The 12,172-nt window shown below is 44.9% G+C and overlaps 1 protein-coding gene across 1 annotated transcript in view; it reads left to right on the top strand.

The window, feature by feature from the left end:
- Positions 1 to 12,172, top strand: part of DYRK4 (dual specificity tyrosine phosphorylation regulated kinase 4) — a 47,279-nt gene that overhangs the window by 12,542 nt on the left and 22,565 nt on the right. The window contains 4 exon segments of the mRNA XM_063114940.1: positions 7,870 to 7,950; positions 8,667 to 8,783; positions 9,494 to 9,623; positions 11,360 to 11,523. Of these exon segments, the coding sequence (XP_062971010.1) occupies positions 7,870 to 7,950; positions 8,667 to 8,783; positions 9,494 to 9,623; positions 11,360 to 11,523 (492 nt within the window).

The following is a 12,172-nucleotide window of genomic DNA, read 5'->3' as shown; positions in this document are numbered from 1 at the left end:
CTTGGGGATACTAATGTAAATGACATTGTACTTTTAATTTCAAATTCCAATTGTTTATTGCTCATATGTAGGGAAGCATTTGACTTTTGTATATTAATCTTGTATCCTGCAGTTTTGCTATAATCTTAGCTTATCTTTTTACTCTTGTTGTGTTGTCTTTAGAGAACAGAAGTACTTAATTAAAATTGGTAAGTTTATGGTGTACACTTTTTGTCTTGATCAAGAAATCATTCCCTACTCTGAAATAAACAGATATTCCCTTCTAAAAATTTCATAATTTTACCTGTTATCAGTTTTGAAAAATTCTCCAAGCCATTTTGTCTTTGTGTCTGCTGTACTCTTTATCTCCTTTGGAAAATCGAGTTAGATGTATGTGAGACCTCACTCTGGTCTTTCATGCTTCTAATCTCTGACCATATTTTTCATCTTTGTCTGTGATGCTTACTGTCTCTTCTAGTTTACTGATTCTTTCTTTGGCTATGTATGTTATGAAGTTTATTCACTGAGTTTTAAATGTCAATTATTATATTTTTTATTTTTAAAAGTTCTAATTTGTTCATCTTTAAACCTGTTTGGTCATTTGTGTGGTATTTTATATTTTACTCACATTTTTAGTCTCCTATATTTTTTTAGGCATAGTTATTTTGTAACCTTTACCTGATAATTCCGATAATTGAATGGGGGTTGTGCAGATCTGATCCTGGTGTCTAGTTTCTGCCAGTTCTCACAATACCTCATTTCCTTGTGTATTTTGTAACTTTCTGTTTGTTTGTTTGTTTTTGTTTTTCCTGTGAGGTTACTAGTCTTGTTTTGCAGAAAAGGAAACTGAGCCTGAGAGAGGGCAAATGGCTTGCCGAGGTCACATAGTTTGCAAGTAACAGAGCAAGAATTACAGTCAAAGTCTGTCTGACTCCACAATCCATGTACTTTTCTGTATTCTGTGAAACCTTAAAGACCCTTGACTGATAAACTCTTTCATTAGTCATCCACAAGTAATGACAACTTTGAGCCAAGCATTGTCCATGGTGCTGGAATATGAAAATAAATAGAACACACCTCTTGTTGCATAGCATGCACAGTCTAGTGGGGACACATTCCCATTTTCTTCTAAGTTAACGATGCTTCCTGGAGTTGTGCAAGGAGGCTACATGTGAGCTGCAGGGAGGGCATTTCAGGCAGAAGGAATAACGTATACAAAGACATGGAGGAAATCTAAATCCGTGGAAATAGAGCCTTAGAAATTGTCTACTCTAACTTTCCTACCTTATGTATAATTCTACTTTATATTATAGGGAATTTAGTGTCTAATTTATAGAATAAATTCTGCTTTCTAAATATTTTTTAAAAATCTATTGTCAACTATAATATCCAGGCAAAATCAGAAAAAAATCATGATCTGTTTTTTAATTTGAGACCTTTGGAGAAAAAGTGCTTTATAATCCCTTGTCTCCAAGTTTCATGGGAGAATACAAAAAAGATCAGAGGAGATCACTGGATGGCAGCATGGTGTAGTAAAAAGACCCTAGAGGGCTTAGATCCTAGGCTCAGCTTTGCTCCTATTAGTTGTGTTATCCTGGACAAGCCATTTCGATGGCCTAGCATCTCTTTCGCCTTCTGTAGAATGAAAGCATTACATTACACATTCCCTAAGGTCACCTCCAGCATCATGGTTTTCAGAAGGGAAAGTACATTTGAAAATGACTCCACATGTCTCAACTTCCAGACAAGGATGGCTAGGGTCTCCTTCCTCCACCTTCACCAGGGGCAGAGCCTGGTGGGCTGGACCCCAGGAAGGATACTGCATCAGTGAGGTGAAAACCTTGTCCTCCCAAGTGTCTGGTCGCTTTCATCCTGCTCATGGGTCTCTGGAGTGCAGCTTTGGCTGTAGGTGTAATCAGGAGGCATCTCCTTCCTGTCTAGGCATCCTGAGCTTCCTCATGCACAGCCATGGGGCATTAAGGGCAGACTCTTAGCTAGAAGTGGCAGTGGGAGAGATGCCGTGATTTGCCTGAGGTCTGCGGCTGGGACAGTAGCCTGATCCCTCAGCTGGGGAGGAGAGGAGCCCAGGCACCTCCCTCTTTCTCCCAGCTCCTTGTAATGCTCTGCTGGGCCTAATCGTCTAACTTGTGTTCTATTGAGAATCCCCAAAGATTTTTCTTCTCTCTCCTCCTCAAACCCCTTCCCTGCGTTAATGCATTTGTTTTGAACTCCTGGTTGTTTTGGTGTCTGTGAAGGGGTTATGGAGCATGTAAGGAGGAAGCTGTGAGTTGATATTACAGAACTTGATCTGCACCCGCCTATCCCACCACAAGCAGGCAACTGGGGATTTTTTGTTTCATTTAATGGGGAAGAAGAGACAAGGGGGAGCCACCTGGGAAAATAGGAAAATAGCCAGTGAAGTATGACTGAGGCGTGACCTGTGGATGGAAGTGTGCCTTTCTGAAAAGGCTGCATGGCCTGGGTGCAGGGGACCAGGGTGGCCTGATGCCTGCTGAGAGCCCAGTTACTTTCTCCCCTGAACTTCACAGATGAGGACATCCTGGATTCTGTCCAAGGTAGTAAGATGAGGCAGTGCCTCTCGGGATTCTGTCCTAACTAGGCCTAAATAGGGACCAGTCCTATTATCAGCTAGCTCTAGCGTGAGGGGCAGGCCAGTGGGTAAACTGCACAGAGCTTTTTACCCATGGTGAGGGAGCATGCGTATTGGGGGTGGGAGCCTGGCATAATGAAAATACAAAGTAGGAAAGGGGAAGGCAGAGAGCCTGGGGAGAGGATGCTGATAGTGGCTGCAGGACTGAGGATGCCGCTCTCTGCACCTCTCTCCACCATGCGGAGGTTGCGTGGTTGGGGCAGTGTGGTTCATAATGGGAACAGGCTCCTGCCTGATAGGTTTGCGATGTCCTTCTTTCCTAAAGTGAACTGCCTCTGTCCTCTAGTTCCCCAGCACGGGGAAGTCTTCCTTGAGCAGAGATTCACTTATTTGGAACAAAGCACTTTCTTTTCCAGGCGTTCTCTTGGAAAATGCCTCTGGGAGGGGAGCCTCTTGTGTGAATTGGCTGATTAGGAGGATTTCCTTCCAAAAAGAGGTGCCAGGGAGCAGGAGAGCACTGCTCCCTGGTGGGAACAGAAGCCACCAGGAGCGGGAATGAGGCTTCCGTGGGGGAAGGGTGGACTGCCACCAGGAGGGGGAGCGGAAGTGAAAGCTCTGGGGGGGGGGCAACCACTAGGGCATCCTGCTCCCTGCCTCCCTCTTTTCCTTCCTCCTCCCGTTCTTTCCTTCCTTTTGCAGATGTTTAAGTGACTCCTAATGTGAGATACCATGTTAGGCTTCAGGATCCTACGGTAAGTCCCAGGTCTTTCATTAAAGAGTCTGTAGTCCAGCAGAAGACAGATGTGAAACAGCCCTGTCCAACAGACCTTCACGGGGGCTGTGATGGGATGGAGCATGTGGCTTGGGGGAGTGGAGGTTATGAATGCAAGAGGGATGGTCACAGAGTCTTATCAGGGAAATGGTGGTGGGGCAGGTGATGGGAGAAACTTTCAAGCAGAAACAGAGTGGGAGCAAAAGTGCTGAGACAGCATGCTGTTTGAAACTGTGGCCATTCCCAGTGGCAGGAGCCAAGAGAGCAGGAGCAGAGCCATACAAGAAATGAGGCTGGGAGGACCTCTATGCCCTGGGAAGTCAATGAATGAACATGATCAGATGTTCACTTTTAGTTTCTAAGGCCACTCAGGTGGCAGAGTAGAGGATGGATTGGGGAGGGGCAGGGAAACTGCTTAGTAGACCATTGCAATAGGTGCCTGAGCTGGGGGTATGGTAGGCAAAGAGTCTTAAAGGGGTATCTTTATTCTCACACAATTATACTGCTCATGGCAGGAAATCGTAAGTGACAACTTGTGAGTTCAAAAAAGCATTCTCACTCTCGCTCCTGAAGGTGAGAGGGTGTGCTCACTGTAGTCAGCTTGTGTTGATAAATCTGGGTTTGCAATTGAGGCACTTCCCTGTGACATTCTGCAGAGGCCACCTACCACACATGCTCCTCCCCAGCAAGGAAGATGGCACTTGATGGAAGCTCTACCCCCATCCTGAGACAGTCAGCAAATCCAGGATTGGCTCTGGAGGTGGTTCCAGCCCAGCCCGTGATGGCAAGGACAAGGACATGCTGAGTTTCTTCTGTTATTAATATATTAATATGATGAATTTGTTGCAAAGGGAATGTATCAATACTAATATATTATTAACGAAACTCCATACTTCATGCAGGTTTCCTTAATTTCTACCTAATGTCCTTTGTCTGTTTCGGGATCCCATCCAGGACGCCACGTTACATTCAGCTGCCATGTCTCTTTAGGCTCCTCCTGCCTGTGACAGTTTCTCAGACTTTCCTTATTTTTGATGACCTTGACGGTTTTGAGGAGTACTGGTCAGGTATATTGAAGAATGCTTCTGTGTTGGAATTCGTCTGTTTTTCTCATGATTAGATTGGAGTTACAGGTCTTGGCAGGAAGATCACTGAGAGAAAGGGCTGTTGTCATCAGAGCATGTCAAGGGTACATACTCGTATTGTCAGTGTGATTTGTGACTGTTGATGTTGGCCTTGGTCACCTGGCTGAGGTCGTGTTTGTCAGGTTTCTCCACTGTAAAGTTAATCTTTTCCCCCTTTTCTGTACTGTGCTTTTTGGAAACCAGTCATCATGTGCAGCCCACACTTACGGAGTGGGGAGTTATGGCCCCCTTCTCCAGGGTGGAGAATCTTTATAACTTACTAGAAATTCTTTTGCATGGGAGATTTGTCTCTTCTCCCCCATTTATTACTCTGTTAAGTCATTTATTTGGAATGGTATGGACTTGTGGATATTTATTTTTTACTTTCAGTTATAATCCAATACTACTCTTTATTTTGTTTCCCATATCGTTCCAGCTTTAGACACTGGGAGCTCCTGTGCCCCTTTGACATGCTTCCATCAAAGTGGAATTTTTTGTTTTTGTTTCTAGCACTTCCTTACTTTCTGTGACTACAAGATGCTCCAGGCTCACCTTGTATATTTTCTGCCCCAGTCCTTGAATTAGTCATTTCTCCAAGGAGCCCTGCTTCCTTTTAATGGAGGATGATATCAGAAACCAAGATCCGGGTGCTAGGCATGCTTGCTTCTATGGGTGTTATTTCTTCTAGGACCTCTCAGCTGACAGAGCAAAGAAGCGTGTGTGTGCATGTGTGCTAATCCATGCACATACACATATCTATAAATATTTCTATATGTAACCATCTGTATCTGTATTAAGTTAAACATGAGTTCTTATGTCTTTGACTCTAATCCATTATCACATGATGGTAATGCTGATTTAATCTTGCTGTTTTACAAATTTCTACTTCAATGGTGAAAAACCTGGTTCCTACCATCTGCCATCCATTTATTTAATTATTCAATTCCAGTATACATATATGGCAGTGTCATAATTGTTAAACCCACAGAAGTTTTCTAAAAACTTAGTTGTACGTATTTGTGGGGCACAGTGTGTTGTTTCAACATATGCATATACTGTACAATGATTCACTTAGGGTAGATAGCATATCCATCCCCTGAGCAGACAAGATCCTCTTCTCTAGCTATTTAGAAATACACAATACAATATTATTAGCTCTAGTCAGCCTAGAGCACCAGAATTTATTACTCCTATCTACTTGCAACTTTGTACCCATTAATCCACCTCTTCCCTCCCATCTACCCCACCCCGCTTCTCTTCCTGGCCTCTGATAACAATTATTCTATTTTCTAGAAGTTTTGTTTTGTTTCATTCTCTTCTCAGATTAGACATCCCCAGCTCCTTTAACTGTTTTAGGCTCCAAACCATCTTGCTCATCCTCCATCAGTTCTGAGTCTGTGGTTTTCCTGTTTCATGGGAAATGAGCACAGATCACTCTCTCCATTTTGCAAATGAGGAAAATGAGCTCTAGCAAACACTCTCGGCACACACAAGGCTTTGGGTTAAGCCCTTTGCACACATTAGCTCATTACTCCTCACAACAGCTCTGTGAGGTTGGTACTGAGAGTACCCACACATCATATGAGGAAAGGTTAATAACTTCCCAAGTTCAATTATGAGTAGTGGAGCTGGGATTCAAAATGAAAGAGTGTGACTTTTGAGTCCATACCCACGAACATTATTTTATGTCATATTGCTGCTAAAGGGGTCTTTGTGAAATCCTGTTTTATGCAAGTAACGCCCAGTCATACGAACTGTCAGTGGTTCACTAGTGCCCATAGGATAAAGACCAAGTATTTTAGCCTAGCTTTCAGTGCTTTCCACAATCCACAGTCAACCCTCTGCTTCAGCTTAACCAGCATGAGCAGTGAAGACCCCCAGAGCACGCCTGGGTAACATTAGGTGACACTGTTGATTTACAGAATGAGCATGCTCTCTACAGTTAAGTCCTCTGCAGTTAAGACCTAGCCCCACCCATTCCAAAATGCACTCCCTTACCCCCACCCCCATTCTCCTTGGCTGATTGCATTCATAGTAATCTCTTACTGTGGCACTCACTGTCCCTGCCCTTTGTTTGGTATTTAGTTCAAGTTGTATTTTGTTAATGTACTTTTCATTGATCTGTCCAATCTCCCCACCGCATCCTCAATGCCGGCTTGTTATTGATGATGCTTACAAGTTTTAATCCCCACAAACCTACCTGATGAGAAGTTGAGACTCAGTGAGATTTGTGTGTGGAGTATTTGCTCACATATCATAATTTCCTGTCTGATGGACGGCCAAATCTTGCATTTAGCACACATTAGCAAATTCACTAATGTGCTCTAAGGCTATGCAATCCCCTCTCCCTCAGACCACTTCCCTATTCCAGGAGGTCAAGACAGACAATTCCAAATAGTCTCTATCATTACAGCTCTGTGGAGGACTTAGCTGTGCTGGATGATATTAAGTTGAAGTGTTGTATCCAGTCCTTAATTTGATGTGGCCAAATTTTATAGACTTGGATCTTGCCCTAGCTGTGTCTTAATTTTGGATAAATGTACTTCAATTCTCTAAGAGAGGTCCGGAAGAAGGAGATTCCTTGAGTTCTGCTTTAAATAGCAGATTTAAGATGTAAGCTGTAGCCTGTTGTTTGCTAAACTTTAGTCACTTCCATGCCCCCATCATGATTTTTGCCATAGTGCTCACACTCCATTTTATTTTTTTTAACTTTAAGTTTTATTCTCATCCTAAATAATAACCATAAAATTACAGGTTTAATGTGCTATCTATAGTTTTTTGAATGGATATTAAAATAAATGCATAACCATTAGATAACTGTTTATCTGTGTACTGCACACAATTATGTCACATACCTCCATGGTGCTCAAGTATTTTGGTCTTCTCCCCCTACCCCATTCTAGATGTGAAATATTTCTTCCGATCAGGTCACTGGTGTTCAGGTTGGGCACCTATATTCTGGCAGTTCCACTAAGGTACCTTTGGAGCCACACTGAGGGTGCAGAGTTCTGGACAAGGTTATGGGCATTTTCTTGTCCAAAGAGCAAGAGCAAGAGCAGCTCAGCTTTCATTCCTTCCCATGTCCAGGGCTTCAAATTAAGATTTTCTTTGAAGAAAGGGTCACATCAATTTCTTTTTTAAAAAGCACGAAAACCATAGGACAGATCAGTCGAGGATTAACACTTCTGGAAAGATCATTTGTTTGGGTAGCCATGCACTCATCCATTCACTGAGTACTTCTGTCCACCTGTCTTAGCTCTTCCTAGCTTTGGGGGTCAGGACAGCTGGCTTCAGGTGTATCTCGTTTATTGTAATGAAACAAAAAAATGTCAGAGGATGAAGCCATGCCAATTACTATTCCAATTCTCTTCCACTTGATGCAGGTTGAGAGTAAGCCTTTGGTTCAAGCCCAGAAGCTGCCTTCCAAGATCAAGAACCCCAGAATGACCCGATTCTTGCATAAGGTGGTGAGTGCCTTTTCTCTGGGAGAGGATGAGGCAGGCAGATGGCTGGATTGACTTCCAACACGCATTTTTGGTCAACTCAGCCTCATGCAATGAGAGCACTCTAGTCACATCACCGTGCCCCGTTTCTGCCCAATTTTATATGTTGCTATTCATTGATAGTCAGACTACATCTTTCCTGAACCAGCAATCAATCAATAAATGCAGGAGAGCAGGGATCCAAGTGGGTAGCTCCAGTCAATAATGTAGCCATGATGGGCACTGATGCTGCACCTGCTAAGACGTGCATTCCATAGCAGGAGGATCTTCCCCATGTAAAGGTGGTAGGATTTCAGAACCATAATAAAAATGGCTTGCACTTATGGAACACTCCACGTAGACTGCCTCATTTACCTCACAACAGCCTTATGAGGCAGGTCCCGTTTTTGTCCCCATGGTAGTGATGAATTAACTGAGGCTTAGAGAAAGAGTCAGTGTGACCTGTTCAAGGTCTACAGCCGATAGCTTGTGGAGCAGGCATTCAAGTTCAGAGCCCACCACTTGATTACTGTGCTGCCCTGGAGGCTGCTTTTCTCTCTGAGAACTCCAAGAATAGGCTTGGGCCTGGATTTGGGTTAGGCTCATTCTTGTTGTGGGGAGGGGGCTAGAAGAAATGACCCCCGGAGGCATTTTCTTGCCTGAGGCTTCTGTAACTTATTGAATGTTCCCTACTATAGAGTACAAACGTCAGCATTACTTCATCCCCTTCTGTGGATGCCAAGGGGAAGAAGAACGTGCTAAACTTCCCACTCATCAGCAACAAAATCCTGCTGAAACCACCCCTGCTGTATCAGGTGAGCACAGGGCGGTAGACATGCCCCTGAGCAGGCAGGCGAAAGACCTGGTTTCAGTCCAGAACCAAGTTTATAAAGGCCCAGGAGGCTGGGGGAAGGCACAGTGTCAGCTGAGGACCTGGGCTCTGGTCCTGCTCTCACTCTTCCTGTAGTGAATGCAAACTTTAGCAGGTAAGTCATTGACTTTCTCTTATCTACCAAATGGGATCTCTACAGGGTCATCATGAGGATTCAGTGAAGAAAGGAAAAATTAAGTTCTGGTATAAAAATGGTGGGACCATATAAAATATTGTTTTTCTCCCATGTCCTACTTTTTCTGTGTAAGACCAAATGAGATAGTATGTGGGAAAGTGCCAAGTTAAGGAAGTTCAAGTTTATGTGCCCTTGGGCAGGTTACTGCATGTAGTCGGGAACTGGCCTTCTCAACAGCAGCAGTAAAAAACTGTTTTCATCTCTCCCTACAGTGAGATGTCACTGCGGTTGTCACCTGCGTACTGTAATGTACATTCTCCCAGGGAATGTGAGAGTCAGACAGATACTTCCTTTGGGAGAAAAACTGAGAAAACCTACTGTCTCTTAGTTACTGTTTTCTCTCTGGAGAGGAAGGAAAAGAGCCTAGCCAGATGTGGGTGTTCTTGATCAGATCAAAGGTTTATGACCCCCGCAGAAGCCTAAGTAGTCATTAATTGCAAACCTCTTTCCCTGGACAGGAGCGCCAAACTCACAAGCAGGTGCCAGCCTCTGAGCTCAAGGCTTTCCGCTCTAGCTTAGAAACTCAAGATTCCAAGCCAGAGAAGGAGTCACCAAGGCAGCAGCACAAGGTGCCTCTGACGGTGGCTGGTATGCCTTTGGGGCAGCAGCAGGGTGTGGTGGGCGGTGGTTATGGATGGTTGGGGCATCCAGAGCTGAGCTGAGCTGGAGAGGGCTAAGGTGCCAGGTGTCAGAGCAGTCACTTAAGGCAACAAGCCCAAATGCAAGTAGAAGTCAAGCCTTTAATCTCTTACCATGATAGTAAAAGCAAGAGGCTAAATAGGAGAGAGCAGCAGCTCCCAGTGTTCCATTTTTCCCTGTGGAGCAGCACTAGACAAGGGCCAGCCGTATCAGACAGAGAACTGTCTCACTGCCTGGGGAGCCCAAACCAAAGGCTCCTGTTATTTTATGGACCTAGGGACCAGGGTAAGGGGGAAGGGGGAAGATCTGAGAGTGGAAAAGTATTGAATACTAAGTCAGAGTAGAGAAAAGTGTCTTGAAGTGTTCCCCTTCCTCTTGGTAAGGAGGTCTTGGCAGAGGAGCCTGAGGAAGGCCTCTGGTGGGGGCTCCTGGGTTAGGAATGCAGATATGTGCAGGAGCATAGTCAGCCAGGGGCTCAGTCCCTGGCGGCAGCTCCCTTCAGAGGGTACAGTGCCCTGGCTGGGCATCAGGACTGGTGCGGGTGGGCAGCTCCCCCATGGGGCCTGCCAGGCAGAGCCTTTGGAAGTGCCTGTGGCTGGGCCTGAAAGATCACACATAAGTTTTTGGCCAGGAGCTAGACTCCTCCCAGGGTTCAGAGGCTCATAACTTGTTAGGATTCAAAGAAAGGGAACCAGAATCCGCTGGGCATTCACTCTGTGCCAGCATTATCCAGTGCTTGGAGCTTCTCCACCACAGCTTTGAAACTGACATCGGTTGTCCTTTGGAAGCGATCTCAGGCACTATGCATGGGGAGATAACTTTAGTCCCTGAGCTAGTTCTGTCTTTGCAGAGTTGCTGTCTGCCTCCCTGATGTCTTAATCCTGGTTCTGTCCTCTGCCTTATCCAGCTTACACACGACTGCCCTTCACATGTATGAAGACAGAGGTCTTTACCCCCATAAGTCTTTTTTTCTCCTTGCAGTTTCTTCTCCAACTCTTCAGCAGTTTGTCAAGTAATGTGTTACCCCCTTCCCCGATCCTGGTTTCTCTCCTCTGAGCACTGTACAGTATATTTATTAAAGTGTGAATTTTACCTGCCCCCCCCCGTCCCCTGCCCCCTGACCAAACACCAGAGCCCCAACATGATGTGATCTGGCCAGTGTAGAGCCGGGAAGGATTAACCACATTCCTACCTTGTAGTCTGAGGTCCTCACTGGCTCCACTGCAGATTTGAGTGGGAATAATACCTTCTGGGCCTTTAAAAGTTGCATTTATGATACCTGGCTGGCCCCTGGAGACATTATGGTTTTCAAAGCCTCTCAAGATAGACTATTTGTGTAGCCTAATCCCACATTAACTCGGGCAAATGCCACCTTAATTCTGTACTATTGTTGGCACTGAGTTTACTCCTGAATATCTCCCCTTGCTGCTGCAACCCACAGCTCTTTGGAGACTAAATTCTCCCTTTCCCTACCATTGTGTTTTCCTCCCGATCTGTTGAAATATGTACAAGGCCTTGACATTTAGCATTACATTTACACCTTGCGAGATTCTAGATGCACGGTCCTTAGAAGCGACTAGGTAAGGGAAGGCTGTTCGGCTCAGACTGGAAGGGGTGCTGTCATCTGCACCCAGGGCAAACCATGCTGTCTCAACTTAACTGACCGCCACAGTGTTTTCACACAGAGGCCCTGAAGTCCTTTCAGAACCAGCTGTCTCCTTATGAGCAAAGTGAAACCTTGGGCTACGCAGAGCTGTGGTTCCTGGGTCTTGAAGCTGAGAAGCTCAAAGTGGATCCTGAGAAATTCAGCGAGACGTGCTTTGATGACAAGCATGGCTCCTACAAGAAGGTGATGGGGCAGCGGGGCGTGGTAACCTCAGGGGGCTCAGGCACAGAGATTGCCTGCAAAGGAAAGAAGCAGGGGGTGTTTTCTAGTGTTTGGTGCTGATATATAGGGGACTAGGCATCCTGAAGGATTCTAGTAGAAGCTAAACCAAAGAAATACCATGTTTGAAAATGGGAAAACATGCAATTGAGTATGCGAAATACTCTGCTAACAGAACACTGATTTTCTCCAAGAGTGTTTGGGGCAACAGATTTGCATCCTGGGGGAACTCCCACAGGCTCTTGTCCTGCACACCCCTGCACCCACTGGAAAAGGCCAGGCTAGAATAAGATGCAGTCTCTCCAACATTCCCTTTTGTGTCTCTTCAATACAAGCCCGTTTCTGTTTTATCATGGGCATTTTTCTATTTTATCATTGATGTCATTTTCTCTACAACAGAAAAAGTTTTTGTCACTACAATTCCTGGTGCAGAGAGCTTAACTTCATTCCATTTTTCAAAAATTGATCCCAACAACTCTTTGTTCTCCTCTTCTAACTGTGTACGTCTGGGGTTCCCCAAGATAGTGCCTCTTCCCAGCCTGGAGGTGAAATCTGGGCAATGATTTCCATTTTTAAAGATGTCTGGATGCATGATTCTTAGTCCACTAGGCTG

This window comes from Cynocephalus volans, chromosome 1, assembly GCF_027409185.1.
Source record: "Cynocephalus volans isolate mCynVol1 chromosome 1, mCynVol1.pri, whole genome shotgun sequence".
Lineage (NCBI taxonomy): Eukaryota > Metazoa > Chordata > Mammalia > Dermoptera > Cynocephalidae > Cynocephalus > Cynocephalus volans.
The sequence above is the reverse complement of the archived record's forward strand: the minus strand, read 5'-3'. Positions and strand labels throughout refer to the sequence as shown.